The 15,519-nt window shown below is 42.1% G+C and overlaps 2 protein-coding genes across 4 annotated transcripts in view; both read right to left on the bottom strand.

The window, feature by feature from the left end:
* Positions 1 to 2,980, bottom strand: part of map2k6 (mitogen-activated protein kinase kinase 6) — a 114,371-nt gene extending 111,391 nt beyond the window's left edge. The window contains exon 1 of one of the 3 annotated variants that reach the window (XM_062970867.1): positions 2,632 to 2,980. In XM_062970867.1, coding sequence (XP_062826937.1) covers positions 2,632 to 2,647 — 16 coding nt within the window. In that variant the 5' untranslated portion in view covers positions 2,648 to 2,980. The remainder of the gene's footprint in view (positions 1 to 2,631) is intronic. The other 2 variants (XM_003216980.4, XM_062970868.1) reach the window with 2 other exon arrangements.
* A 5,418-nt stretch (positions 2,981 to 8,398) lies between these two features.
* Positions 8,399 to 15,121, bottom strand: LOC103277774 (exendin-3). Its single transcript, XM_008104090.3, has 5 exons — positions 14,928 to 15,121; positions 13,923 to 14,036; positions 12,785 to 12,937; positions 10,633 to 10,701; positions 8,399 to 8,594 (listed from the first exon to the last, which is right to left on the bottom strand). Exons 2-5 carry the CDS (start codon positions 14,021 to 14,023, stop codon positions 8,585 to 8,587), a joined length of 333 nt encoding a protein of 110 aa, XP_008102297.2. The 5' UTR covers positions 14,024 to 14,036; positions 14,928 to 15,121; the 3' UTR covers positions 8,399 to 8,584.
* Positions 15,122 to 15,519: the final 398 nt, after the last annotated feature.

A 15,519-nucleotide genomic window follows, 5' to 3' on the forward strand; every position in this document is an offset into this window, starting at 1 on the left:
AAGTGGACGGTGAAGCAGCAGCTCCCCCTGTGGCCGGAATCGAGCATATCCTCATGAAGCCAGAAGCTGGAAAAATGTTAAATTGCCTCTGTGCTTGTCTATATAGGTTATATGTCTAATGGCACTGAATGTTTGCCATATATATGTGCATTGTGATCTGCCCTGCGTCCTTCAGGGTGAGAAGGGCAGAATATAAATACTGTAAATGAATAAATGAATAAATGAATAAATGAATAAATAAACCTTTCAGTTAGCTAAGGTCAATTTTTCTCTGAATCCCTACTGGAAAGATAGGGTGCATCTACACTGTGGAATCAATGCCGTTTGACACCACTTTCACTGTTATGACTCAATGCTATGGAATCAAAGGCGCTGAAGTTTGACAAGGTTTTTAGTCTTCTTTGCCTGACTGCTGGTGCCACTACAAATCCCAGGATTTCATAGCACTGAGTCAGGGCAGTCCAAGCAATGCCAAACTGTATTCATTCTACAGTGCAGAGGCATCCATAAATGGTGGAAAATGAGGACACATTCAAAGTAAAAGCAACATCTAACCTGGAGAGAAGATCTGCATTTTCCCTTTCATTTAGGCATGCCCAGCCCTAGACTGGAAGCTTACTCACTGCATCTTTGTTCCAATACTATTCACTTTTTCCAAGGATGGAGAGCTGGGCGAGCGAGAAATCAGGCTTGCCTCTTCTTCCATGTTGCAAATGATGGGTTTCCCCCTTGGCTGCAAACCAGAGGAACATGTTGGACGAGAAACCCCAACCAAGTGCCACATTTTAGGGAGGCATCGTTTAAAGCTTGGCAGAAGGGACTGGACTTGCTCTCTCATTCTTAGCTTCCAATAATCCTCCGCTTGGCTGGAAGAGAGGACTGCAGCAAATGGGGAATAAATTATGCAATTCCGCTGCCACAAAGTGCAACTGTGTGGGGGAAAAGAAGGAGGGGACTGTCCGGGAGAGAAAGGAAGAGAGGCTTCCAGATTGAACCTTCTCCCGTTCAATTGACCTTTTCCAGACATTTCCTTTCGACAGAGAAAAGAAAGAGATCATCTCCTCCTCCAGGTCCTGCGACTTCCCCAAGTAGCTTTGCACAGAGGCCAACTTCAGTTGCACACTTTGCCAAACGCAAAAGTGTACAAAACTCGCCAGCTAGGATATGGAACTACTTCAATACATTTTTTTAAAAACCAGGCATTGGCTTCCATCCCACTGAATCTGCATTCTAAGTTCAGTGTGGAGTCATATAATGCATTGTGTGGGTCTACACTTACCACACTTTCAAACTGCATTATACAGCAGTGTAGATCCAGCTTTTCACCCCTGCTTCTCCAAACTTTGAATGGGACCTTGAGCTGCACAATTCAGAGATGACCCTTTTCCCGCACCAATCTTGAAGCTAATCAAGGTAATTGCAACATTCACGCTTACCACCAACAGACAAAGAGTTTTTTCTCCCACTCTGGACACTCCAGATATATAAACCCCACTTGCCTAGTTTCCAGCAGACCTCACAACCTCTGAAGACGCCTGCCATAGGTGTGGGTGAAACGTCAGGAGAGAATGCTTCAGAAACATGGCCATACGGCCCAGAAAACTCACAACAATCCATATCTTCAAGCACTTTTACACACAACTGTCTCCAATACTTTTTTTTTTTGGAAGCTGCTCCTAGGGTGGATCAACACTGCCATATGGTGCAGTTTGGAAGTGCACTATATGGCCACTTTAGACTTCCAAATTGCATTATATGGCAGTTGAGATCCAGCCTTAAGCAGTTTGAACTGCATCATATGGTCAGTGCAGATCCAATGTAAGGCTGTTTGAACTGCATAAATCTACTCTACAGTGACCATATAGTGTACTTCCAAACTGCATTATTTGGCAGTGCATAGTAAAGTTATAGTCACAGTTAGCCCATCCCACCCCTGCAGAACTTCTTCAATCCTGAAACTCAACATTAAAAAGGAGGATGATGGAAACTTGAGCTGCACAGTGGCATCAGAACAATACTTTCTTGTAGAAAAGGTGGCACATTTTTCATTCTTCATACAAGTTTCGACTTCTGTTCCTTGCAGGCTCTTTTAAAGGCAAAAGTGCAAATAGTTTCCTTCAGTGTGATTTTAAAAGGTGCAATCCCAATTGTCTGAACACTGATCCACATTGGATATATTTTTGCAATTAAAATATGCACAGCAGGCAGCGGTTCCTGCGTAGGCTCTCCCACCCTCCTTTTTTGTGCCTTGACTGTGCAAAAAGGAGAGAGAGAGAGAGAGAGAGAGAGAGAGAGAGAGAGAGAGAGAGAGAGAGAGAGAGAGCTCTGTAATCCCGACAGAAGAATGCCAATAACGTCAATGCACAGCTGAACTGGAAGCCCTGCCTTACAGGAACTGGGAGCGCGCGCGCGCGAGGGAGAGCGAGCGCGAGCGTGTGTCTGCAGAGAGAGAGAGAGGGAGAGAGAGCGAGAGAAAAAAAGAGCACATACTAAACAGGAAATGCAACTGAAAGCTCTTCCAAGCCTCCAACTTCCAAATGCAATCGCCTCCCGAAAATTGCATGCATGCAATTGCAAGATGCATGCACGACTTTGTGCAGAGCTGCAACCAGAGCGAATCGGGAGCCTTACCTCTCTGCTGAGACATTTTCCCCCTCCACTCTGCACGAGAGCACAAAAGACTTTCGCCTCCTCTCCTCGGTGGCTTAGTTTTTTTTGCAACAAAGATGCCCACTGCAAGCACTCAATGTTCATGCAACTGGAGTTTTTTCTCTCTCTCTCTCCTCCTTCCCCGCTGCAGATCTCCTTGCAGAGGGAAGAGCTGCAATTGCACAGCTTGCAAAAAGAGAATTGCAAAGTGGGCTGCTTTGGAAAAAAAAATTGCCCCCCGCTTTTGCAATGGCAACGAAGGCTCTGCTGCACCTACATGATGGGCCAGGGCTGGCAGCTCAAAGCTCCAAACTTGGATCCGACGGTCTCAGTGCGCAGGCGTGCCTTCTACGACCGGCGCGTGGGTTTCTGGGTAGTGTAGTTCCTCCACATAGTCCATCCAGGACTGCGTTAAGGAGGCCCCACTGGCTTGATGCTGGAGGGGAGGGTTAGGGATGATCTTAGGCTAGATCCACACTGTCGTATAATGCAGTTCCAAACTTGGAGGCTGTTGATGCAGGGGAAATCGCGGAATATGGAAGCAAGGAATGGAAAGGGCAGCTTGCAGTCTATTGATCCTGGGGAGTCAAAGGGCTGCATGGAGGCCTGGGTTTAAGCCAGTGGTTCTCAGCCTTCCTAGTGCCACAACCCCTTAATACAGTTCCTCATGTTGTGGGAACCCCAGCCATACAATTATTTTCATTGCTACTTCATAACTAATTTTGCCACTGTTCTGAATCGTAATGTAAATATCTGATATGCAGGATGTATTTTCATTCATGGGACCATATTTAGCACAGATACCAGATATGCCCAAATTTGAATACTGGTGGGGCTGGGGGAGGGATTGATTTTGTCATTTGGGAGTTGTAGTTGCTGGGATTTATAGTTCACCTACAATCATAGAGCATTCTGAACTTCACCAACAACGGAGTTGAACCAAACTTGGTACACAGAACACCCATGACCAACAGGAAATACTGGAAGAGTTTGGTGGGCATTGACCTTGAGTTTTGGAGTTATAGTTCACCTACATCCAGAGAGAACTGTGGACTCAAAACAATAATGGATCTGGGCCAAACTGGAGGGATTTAGGTTCTTAAGACCTTCAGAAATATGTGCTTTCTGGTGGTCTTTGGCAACCCCTCTGAAACCCCCCCTCACGACCCCCTCAAGGGTCCCGACCCCCAGGTTGAGAAACACTGGTTTAAGTAGAACTAGGGTGCTGTCCCCGGTGGCAAAGTGCATTAAAGCACTGAGCTGCAGACCAAAAGGTCCCAGGTTCAAGCCCCAGGAGCGGTGTGAGCGGCCGCTGTTAGCTCCAGCTCCTGCCAACCTAGCAGTTCGAAAACATGCCAATGTGAGTAGATCAATAGGTACCGCTCCGGCGGGAAGGTAACGGTGCTCCATGCAGTCATGCCAGACACCTTGGAGGTGTCTACGGACAACGCCAACTCTTCGGCTTAGAAATGGAGATGAGCCCCAACCCCCAGAGTCAGACATGACTGGACTTAATGTCAGGGGAAACCTTTACCTTTACCTTAGGCTGCCATCCAGGTTGCCTCTTGGCAGTTTCATCAGAGCATTGGATGTGCCTTGCTGGGTGAGCAGGTAGGGAAAATGATAAAAAGTATGTCTTCAAGGCCTACAAGCACTCAGCCTCCACCAGAGGCAAAGTCTCCAATTTCTTCTCTGCAGTGCCAGTTATTCCTACCAGCGGATTTGTGGGCTCAGTAGTTTGTCTTCTGTCAATTTTGGTACTCGAATGGCAACTGTCACTGAGAGCACTGCATCTTAAATTGTGAGTCCTGGCCCCAAATGAAATCTTAGCTCAATGTTGAGTTCATAGAAAATTTGACAACAGTAAAAAATTACTGATGGTCGCTTAGTGGCTGCTTTAGACCTTTACATGAATCTCTTGTGGAATGCTTCAGTTTTGTTGTTGTTGTTGTTGTTGTTGTTGTTTATTCATTCAGTCACTTCCGACTCTTCGTGACCTCATGGACCAGCCAACGCCAGAGCTCCCTGTCGGCCGTGGCCACCCCCAGTTCCTTCAAGGTCAAGCCAGTCACTTCAAGGATATCATCCACCCATCTTGCCCTTGGTCGACCACTCATCCTTTTTTCTTCCATTTTCCCCAGCATCATTCTCTTCTCCAAGATTTCCTGTCTTCTCATGATGTGACAAAAATACTTCATCCTTGCCTCTAATATCCTTCCCTCCAGTGAGCAGCCAGGCATTATTTCCTGGACTGGTATGGACTGGTTGGATCTTCTTGCGGTCCAAGGCACTCTCAGAATTTTCCTCCAACACCACAGTTCAAAAGCATCTATCTTCCTTTGCTCAGCCTTCCTTATGGTCCAGCTCTCACATCCATAGGTTACTATGGGGAATACCATTGCTTTAACTATGCGGACCTTCATTGCCAGTGTGATGTCTCTACTCTTCACTCTTTGATAGAGATTGGCCGTTGCTCTTCTCTCAAGAAGTAAACGTCTTCGGATTTCCTGGCTGCAGTCTGTGTCTGCAATAATCTTTACGCCTAGAAATACAAAGTCTGTCACTGCCGCCACATTTTCTCCCTCTGTTTGCCAGTTATCAATCAGTCTGGTTGCCATAATCTTCAGTTGTACTTCATAAATAGGAAAATCCACCTGTTTTGCAGGCCTTGCAAATGTGGCTTTGTTGTTAATAAATGTTTGATTTTTTTTACACCTATTTTCGATATCTCACGTAAACAATTCTCAAGCACAAAGGGGTTGCAAGTGGAAAAATTTGTTAACCACTGACCTACTGTCTCATCATACTAAAGTATGAATCCACTTTAAATCCAGTTTCTGTCTCCTGAAGAATTCTGGGGCTTGTAGTTTTGTGAGACCCAGGACCTGTCTGGCTGAGCTGTTTAAATTCCCCTCCCTAAAGTATATTCAAGCTCTAGTGTGATGAGGTCCCTATACTTTTCTGTATAAGAGCTGTTCGGCCTGAAATTGGCAACATTTCAAAGTGTCTGCAATTGTATCTTAAAGTAATGTTCACTGGTGCTACAAAACCAAACTTACAGCCCAGTTCTGATGTGGGACTGACTCCCCAATGAGTTTGCATAGGTTTCCATACTGGTCTCACTGTATTAATTGATCTTGCAAGGGGAATCCTTCCCCTCATCTCTATTAATGAGCATCTTGGAAGAAGTAGGTTCTTCTCCTCTCCTGCACTAAGTCCCTGACCTGTTTTTATCATTCTGCTGTCACCACAGCAACCCCTGCTCTTTGCGCAACTAGTCACCAAAGAAGAAGGGGAACAAGTATTTGCTGTGTTTGAAATGCAAACTGCCTATTCAGAGAAACACTATGTCCGTCAATTTCAGACAAAAGAAAACGATGACCAATAACACATCAAATCTGAAAATTCACCAACTGCCCAGTACTGCCCCAGATTTAAGAACATGGATGCTATATTTTGATTTCTATGGAACTAGACTTCCTGGGATCTCATCAGGTGGGGGGAATTTAGCGTCCTAGGATGCTTTCACCCTGTCTAATGGACAGAGACCCACATATGATGTCATGTGACTTCTGGTGGAGGCCTTGCCCCCAACTAGGGTGAAAGTGTCTCTGGACACTTTCCCCACAACATGGGAGGCTTCTCATGTGCTGGCGGGGCCTCACCGGGAGAGTAATGCTTCCCACATGTGATGGGGAAAGCATCACTGAGAGGGAGCTGCACACAGAAGCACGAATTTGCCCCTCTTTTTTTCCAGCAAAGCAGGACACTTCACTTGGCCTTAGTGATGAAGCTCCTAAACACACTGTACATCATTTATCCCTTTTCCATCTTCTTCCCCTATAAACAATGCCAGTCTCCTAATCCCCTAGCCGTGTTTTCCAGGGTGCACCTACACTATCATATTAATGCAGCTTGACACCACTTTACCTGCCATGGGTCAATGCTGTGGAATCATGGGCATGTTAGTTTTACATAGTCTTAAACTCCTCTGCCAAAGAGTGCTGTCTCACCAAATTACAAATCCCTACCATGACAGTTAAAAAAGCCCCCGGTGGTGCAGCATGTTAAAGCGCTGAGCTGCTGAACTTGTGGACTGAAAGGTCGCAGGTTCGAATCCGGGGAGTGGAGTGAGTGCCCGCTGTTAGCCCCAGCTTCTGCCAAACTAGCAGTTTGAAAACATGCAAATGTGAGTAGATCAATAGGTACCGCTTCGGCAGGAAGGTAACGGCGTTCCATACAGTCATGCTGGCCACATGACCTTGGAGGTGTCTACTGACAATCCCGGCTGTTCGGCTTAGAATGGAGATGAGCACCAACCCCCAGAGTCGGACACGACTGGACTTAATGTCAGAGGAAAACCTTTATCTTACCAACCTACCATCACAGTTCAGGCAGTGTCAAACTGCATTCATTCTACGATGTAAATGCACTTCAAAACACCTCCATCCACAGATTTCCATGTCCCTTTATCTTTCCCCCAGTTCACTCACTGTTCCACCCACTCAGGCATTCTCATCACCTTCCAGGTAGACTCTCCATGCTATTTCATTGCTGCTGTATCATCCAGTCCATCCACTGCAGAGATCCACACACACACTACCAGACTCCTTATAGTTTTGCATTGCTTTCTGGATCAACCGCACCATACTCAACTGACCACTGGCAGTTGGTCATGTCCAATGTCATTTTAGTACACTCTGTGTGCTCTGTGTGAGAGAGATATTTCAAGTGATATGTTACTAAGGTACTAACACAGTATTTGCGGGGACATGAGAGAAGCCTCCAACAAGGATGGTAAAAAACATCAAAACATCTGGGCGTCCCCTGGGCAACGTCCTTGCAGACGGCCAATTCTCTCACACCAGAAGCAACATGCAGTTTCTCAAGTCGCTCCTGACACAAAAAAAAAGTATTTGCCTTTTGTATTGTGTCAGACCACTAGGTGGCATCTCTTGAGTTTCATAGAATTTGTAGATGTTAAGGCCAATCTTCACAGATATAACCCCCCCCCCCCCCCACCCCAATTCAAATATTCAAACTAACTTTGGGTTAGTTGATTTTCTGTAGTTTTTATTCCTGGTATGTTTAGTTTCATGAAAGGAGACCAAGAGAGGGAGAGGGGCTGGAATGAGCACAGTATAAAGAAAATGATGTTTCTGCCTCTTCACTTTATGCTTCCAGAATTTCGTATGGAATCATCTGCACATCAAAACCACTTTTTTCAATAGTAGTGTGAAACTGCATGAAATGATCAATGTAGATGGGCCCTTAGATTTGGAAGGGACCACAGAGGTCATCCGTTTGTCATGTTGAAATGTGCTACATTGACTCAATGTCATTTTTTCCTCATAATTCTCACTGCTCTGTGAGAGTGAGATATTTCAAGTGATACGTTATTGTGGTACTAATAATACAGTATTTGCTTATTGTATTCTTGTTTTTCAATAAGATCTTTAAATAGAAAAATTATTACCCAAATTCTCCAACCTGGTGATAAGTATTATTATCTGTAAATATGTACATGCTAAGTCTGTAAGGCATAGCTGCAGAGACCAATTTAAAAGTTGGCAAGATCAACTTGTACATTATCTCAACTACACAGGAAACTTGTCAAAACAGAACTTTGAAGTCCAGCATCTACCACTGGAATTTTAAGTCAAACCTAACAGGGTTAACCATCCTGGCAATAGTTGTTCACAAAATTCTTGAAAGGGTTGTAGGGAAAATATAAATGAGACAGACTGACAACATTTGATATGACATTTATTATCGTATACACATTTCACATGAAGTTAAGCCTTTGGAGTCTCCAATTTAGAAACAATGAAGAGCAAAAGAGCAATGGTAGATCATCTTGAATGAAAGAGTCCAGAGCTGAAATGGCTGTGCTTAGATATCAAAGCAGAGGAGTTCCAGTTCTTTTGGTTCTCTATTAATCGTATCTGTAAAAGTGACAGAAAAATAAATTAAAAATGAAATCTGATCAGGTGAGGAAGGTGTCTAGTGTTTCTGGAACAAATTACTGGGCTGGGAGCATGTCATCTTTATTTAGGCATGAGATTGACTTAAGAATTTTTTGACAATGCTTATACACCTAACTGCATCAGAAGGATTTATGGGAATTGTTCATCTGGCTTTGGGCAGAGTATCCTTGGAATCAAAGTATTCTGGAATAAGCGTGTAGTATCATTGCCTATTTCTTGGCAAAGGTAATTGTCCAAAAACTTTATCACACAAGGTGAATAAACTGCAATTGCTTTAGTTGAGGCTTATAACACAACATCATATTATCTCCCATAATTGCATTGTGCCTGAATTGTTGAAAAACCCATCAATAAAGCCAATATTGGTGTTTTTCTATGACCATTTATAGTGTTTTGCAATAGTTTCCTTCCACTGCAGTCTCAATATTGTGAAGCAGAGAAAAGTCACACGAGAACACTGAAACCATGCCATTTCACAGTTGTGACAAAAATAGAAAAAATACTACACATATCCTGTAAACACAAGACTGTTCAGAGGACTGATTGTGAGAATTAGCCTCACTAAAGTACCAGTATAGTACAATTCCAGTGAGGTGTGAAAGTGATTGTTCTAGTAATGTCTGTTCTTGTTTGCTTTAACAATGCGATTGTCATGAGACAATTGGCTGATATCATAAAGTCTCAAGCAATCCCTCCAATAGTTCCTTGACTTTAAGGATCCTCCTTCCAAATTTGAGGAATAAGTGGCTCAGATATAGCCACCTCTTTTTAATATTGTCACTGACATTATTTTGTTTTATTCATATGTTGACTTTCTCCCAGTGTGGGGCCCAAGGTGGCTTCCAAAAACAGTAAGTTAAAAGCATTTAGCACACAATGTAAAAAACAATTATTGCTAATGCTACTTCAGTGAATTCAGAGAGTGCCATTGCACAGTTTCCTAGCCCTGTGGACTTCTGTATGTTGTTGGATTGATGTGTCAGTGGTGCAACGGGTTAAACTGCTGAGCTATTGAACTTGCTGACTGAAAAGTCGGTAGTTCAAATCCAAGGAGTGGGGTGAGCTCCCGGTGTTAGCCCCAGCTTCTGCCAATTTAGCAGTTTGAAAACATGCAAATGTGAGTAGATCAATAGGTACTGATACCACTGTGGCGGGAAGGTAACATGCAGTCATGCTGGCCACATGACCTTGGAGGTGTCTACGGACAATGCCGGCTCTTTGGCTTAGAAATGGAGATGAACACCATGAGAGTCTGACACGACTAGACTTAATGTCAGGGGAAAACCTTTACCTTTACTTTTGATCCCCATCTGACCTCTCTTGGGGAATGAGGGATGTTATAGGCCATCAACATCTGGAGGACCATCAGTTCATCAGGATTGTCCATTTATGTCTAATTCTTCCGAGGTTAACACAGATGATAAATTAAGCAGCATTTATGTGAATATTCAATGAATCTATTTTGTTAGAAGAAAATGATTCCATGATTGCAGCCCCAGGCTACATCTACATTGCCATATAAACCAGATTGTCAAAGCAGATAACCCAGATTATCTGCTTTGAACTGGATTATAAGAGTCTACACTGCCATATAATCCAGTTCAAAGCATATAATCTGGATTTTATATGAAAGTGTAGATGGAGTCCCAGACAGATGGAGATAACATCCCGGTATTGATGATCGACTATTTGGCAACTCTCCCTTCTCTTGTTAGCCTGTTGCTACCTCCTTGCTCAATAGAAGACTTTCCTCCGCTATCTCCCCCTCTACCAACCTCCTGCTTAAGGAGAGGTGAACCATTTGTAAGTATTGTTGTCTGCAAGACTGCTCTTTATAAATGTTCTAACAAACAGCACAGGGTTAGGGAGAACAGAAAACAAGTTCCATAGATCAAGATATGGATTCTTGTGTCGTGAATGTTTGAATACTAAAGTGCCATCATAACCTGGTTAAAGCAATGCTAAGGTTACAAACACTTTCAGATGAAAAGCTTACCTGAACCAGAAAAAGCCAGATGGGTCCCTTAGGATGTCAGGTTTTTCGTCAACAAACCGTTTTGTAGAGCTGGTAATAGGAAGAGTAAAAAATGGTTATGGCATCAATGTGCAGTCCTTAGTAGGTCTTCTCAGAAGTAATCTTAATTCAATGGAATTTACTTCTATGCATACTTCTATATTCTATGGGCCCCAAATCTGTTTCACAGGGTTTTCTTCCCCATAGTATTCACTCTTGTTGCTTAATTATCATGTAGTGAATTATTTTCAAGAGGCATTCCCTAGCCTAGCAATGCTTCTGTTCCCAGGTGAGAGTATAAAGTGCTGCATCCTAGAAATATTAAATCAGCTCCTCAACCCTCCCCTGACCCGAAATTAATGAATAGCCGAACTCTGTGGTTTTTACTGCAGCAGTAGTGATGATGAAGATGACCAACAATAACATTGAATACTTTAACTAGTAAATACATCAGTTTAATCATGCTAATTTGGAGCCCCGTTAAATGAGGAGGAAAGTTTAAAGAAAGGAGGTGAGTATGATGGGTCTCCTTGTCTGAAGCCAGTGTGTTACCATGGTGAGAATAAAAAGAGAAATAAATATTAAGAACAGCATCTCTTTAAAATAACTTTGTTCAATATTTTATAAGTTTAATAATTCTTTCAATATCTCGTGCTGAAACCAATGCTGATTGTTTTAAAATGTTTATATGTGTATATGCAATATACTCCAGAAAGTCCACCAGGAAATTAAAAGTTTGATTCTTAATTAGCCAACGATTATTTAATCTGTTGAGGGATCTAGAAACAGAGACAGGTGCAAAACCAAGAAGGATCAAAAATGGGAAGTGTGGGGAGATCGGAATAAGATACAAAAGGAAGACTGAATTCAGATACCATCTGCATTCCGAAGACAAATATAAATTTATCTTTCTATATTTTACTATTGTTATTATTAAATGACTGGGAATGAAAAACCCTTGCTCCTATACTGCATAAATCTGGCAATCCTGTACCTGGGGATACGGACCCCTGAGGGGGTTGCGAGGAGGGTTTCAGTGGGGTTGCCAAAGACAATCAGAAATCATATTTCTGGTGATCTTAGGAACCCAAATCCCTCCAGTATTTTCTGTTGGTCATGGGGGCTTTTGTGGAAAGTTTGGCCCAATTCTATTGCTGGGGGGGTTCAGGGGACTCTTTGATTGCAAGAAGACAACCAAGTAAGATGGCAGTACCTGGAGGAATCCTCCACCTTGTGTGGCTGTGGAACAGAACAAACAACTCATAATCTGTATGCTTGCCCACAATGCCCTGCCTCATGAACAGAGGAAGAGTTGTTTAAAGCTACAGACAATGCGGTCGCTGTTGCCCAGTTTTGGTCTAAAGCTATTTAGCTGCTTGTGATCCCTTTATTTTATCTGTTTTAAACTTATTTATTATGCAATGCTTTTCACATAAAATAAATAAAAATTGTAGGTGAACTTTCAATCCCAGCAACTACAACTCCCAAATGTCAAAGTTTATTTTCCCCAAACTCCACCAATGTACAAATTTGAGTATTGAGTATTCATGCCAAGTTTAGTCCAGATCCATTATTGTTTGGAGTCCACAGTGGTCTCTGGATATAAGGGAACTACAACTCCAAAACTCAACGTCAATACCCACCAAATCCTTCCAGTATTTCCTGTTGGTCATGGGAGTCCTGCGTGCCAAGTTTGGTTCAATTCTATTGTTGGCAGAGTTCAGAATGCTCTTTGATTATAGGTGAACTATAAATCCTAGCAACTACAATTCCCAAATGACAAACTCACCCCCCCAACCCCACCAGTATTCAAATTTGAGCATATCGGGCATTTGTGCCAAATGTGGTCCAATGAATGAAAATACATCATGCATATCAGATATTTACATTACGGTTCATAACAGTAGCAAAATTACAGTTATGAAGGAGCAACATAAATAATTTTATGTTTGGGAGTCACCACAACATGAGGAATTGTATTAAGGGGTTGCTGCATTCGGAAGAATGAGAACCACTGCTATACAGCAAAGGATCCCTTAGTAGTATACAATCACTTTCCTTTGGACTCTGCTTTGCCTGTTTGTTGAACTGTCATATTTGGTTTGATTGGAAAACTGATTAAGCCGCCTTATACCTGTAACGTTTGGTATTGATGAGCCAGTGCACAAAATCCTTGGCCTTCATGTTGTCCAAATGTCGGGTAAAATCACTGGTAAAGGTACCTTCAGAGTGTCGCTTGACTTTGGAAGTAAAACTATGAGCGCTCTCTGTTTCATATGATTGCCACCTGTTTAAGAAGCCAGCAATGGGTAGAAATTTATTAATTTCACTACAATGATGGTATTTTCATGGCCAGTCACACTATCTTTTGTCAAATTCCGGACATATTCTTCATACCAGCCTGAATACGTAGGAAATACAAAGGTCTTGAAGAGCCAGCATGATATAATGGTTCAAATGTTGGACTAGGATTTTGAAAGACCAAGGTTCAAATCCTAGCTCAGCATGGGAAAACCCTGTGTGACTTTGAGCAAGTCATGCTCTCTCAGCCTTCGAGGAAAGCAATGACAAATCCCCTCTGAACAAATCTTGCTAAGAAAAATCTGTGATATGTTAGCCTTAGGATTGTCATGAGTGAAACTTGAAAGTACACATCGAAATGCAACTATTAAAAATAGGAACAATATATTCTATCTTATGCAGAACATTTTATCTCTAATGCAAAGAGGCTTATCATATATTGATTATAGTTATAATTATAATTAATAATGATAGAAACATCATTATGAAAATGTTAGTAAATAACCACAGGGAACAACATTTGGATGTTACAGGGCTTTGTACATACCCACTGTTTGTTCACAAGATCTAATGAATGGAATTAGGTTGAGATGGAAACGTGCAGTATCAGCTTATTTGCCATATGCCTGTCTTTAACATATCATTTGAGATAGGGCTCCAGTGATTAACTAGGGCTGTCTTTTAAAAAACTGGAAGGACTTATAGAACCCATTTTTCCATAAATTATTTGTTTTTAGAGAATGTTACTGTCTATTTCATATTGAAGTAATACATACTTCAGATGGGTTACAGTCCATCTTAATTAGGTTGTAGCGATCAAAAAAGCAACTATGTTATATTCTGTTAAACCCATATTGCCCCTATTACAGGTTTGAAAATATTTTCATTTTCTAGGGGATTTCACTGTATTGATGCACTGTGCTGACTTCTCATGAACAATTACCAAACATCTAGGTAATACTTCTCCTTACCTAGCCTCATCTGTAGAGTCTTTCATGACCATTTCCCAGCCTCCTGGTAGGAAACCAGCAATGATCAGTCCGAAAACAAAAAGCCAATGTGTGTTCTTCATCAGGCTGCCTGGACTGAAATAAAGCAGCAAGTAAGAAACTGATCATAATGTTTATAGTTGTGTCTCAGTTCTTTGCCACCAGGCTAGGTTTTCTTTCACACATACAGGGGCGAGGAAGAAACTTCAGAATCTGAAATTTGTTTCAAAAATTCAATACACCAATGGATCCTGGCAGATTTTAAACCTTCTTCAACACACACTACATAACAATTAAAGCAAAGCAACTGGCTTGTAGACGATTTGATGGCCGTCCACTTCAGTGAAGCTGGCATCCTAGTCTTACAGAGAGAGACAGACAATACAAAATTTCAGGGAACATTAAGGTGCACAATGCTGCTGCCTTTGGTGTGTAATGCTCAAAACCCCACAACTATGGGGGGGAAAGTATTTTAAAACACCCCAAGCACCCCATGCTGTTGAATTATGATTGTAAGTTGCCTTGACCGCATTGGAAAATTGTCTGACCATTCCAATAATTCATGTATACACTGTAGGTAGTTACACTACCTCTAACATAGCATTTTCTTTGTTCCTAAACACAATCTCTGCAGTTCAAGTGTGTTTAGGATCTTAGGCTCTTTCCTAACAGCTTAGTACAACTGTTATTAAGAAGCACAAATTAGAGGAATTTGTTTGAAGCATATCCCTGGTCAAAGTGAAAAATCCAATGACAGTTCATTAAACTCTCACTTGTCCCGTCTCTTCCCCTCAACAGAATGCCTGATCTTGTCTAGGAGTTTCTCTGAAACAAAAAGAGAATGATGTACTTTCCCTCTAGAAAGTTACAAAAATGTAAATTTCTGCCACTTCTGGCTTTACATGTGACATTGTTAATGCCTCCTTCAATGGGATATAGATTATTGGGGAATGGGGGAGAGGTGTTAGTAAAATTTATATTGCTTACCTTCCAAAAATGCAAGTCTCTCCTCTAATCCTGAGTTCTTTCCCCTTCTATGAGCTGTTTTGCGGCTTAATGCTATTCCTTTACCTGTACTTTTAAGCTTGTTAGTGGAATGCTGAAGGATGACAGGTAGGTCATTGGTGTTCCTGATTTTAGTTGGATGGGTCACTTGTGAATCATTACCGGATCTTTCTTCTTCTTTTGAAAAAAACGTGTGTCCAGGCATTGATTTCAGAACTCTTTACCAGAGCCTTTAGCAACATTTCCTTCATTGTGCTCTGATGAATCAAGCCAAGTGTGAGTTTCTTACCAGAGGAAATTCTCTCTTCGTCTTTTCTCATATCATTGAAGCACCCCATCCTAGGCGAACCAGCAAGACTGCTGTTGGAAACATCTTTATTTTCCACAAGAAGAGAGACAAACAAAACAACACACAACACCAGGGAGAACTGACATCATTCTTGAAAGGAATGGGAAAACATGTACAATTCCCAGGACACTGCTATTAACCATAAAGGCTCAGGGATGCAATTGAATAGACAAAATTCAACAACATATTTTAAAAGGGCCAAAATCCCCTAAATGCACCAAATCC

Source organism: Anolis carolinensis, chromosome 2 (genome assembly GCF_035594765.1).
Source record: "Anolis carolinensis isolate JA03-04 chromosome 2, rAnoCar3.1.pri, whole genome shotgun sequence".
NCBI lineage: Eukaryota > Metazoa > Chordata > Lepidosauria > Squamata > Dactyloidae > Anolis > Anolis carolinensis.

What these genes read in the sequence shown, in the direction of transcription:
- LOC103277774 (XM_008104090.3), bottom strand. Translation starts at nt 14,023, where the DNA reads ATGAAGAACACACATTGGCTTTTTGTTTTCGGACTGATCATTGCTGGT. An exon ending in GACTCTACAGATGAGGCTAG is followed by an intron (nt 12,938 to 13,922) that starts GTAAGGAGAAGT and finishes CTTCTTAAACAG; the next exon opens with GTGGCAATCATATGAAACAG. An exon ending in ATCAATACCAAACGTTACAG is followed by an intron (nt 10,702 to 12,784) that starts GTATAAGGCGGC and finishes TCCTATTACCAG; the next exon opens with CTCTACAAAACGGTTTGTTG.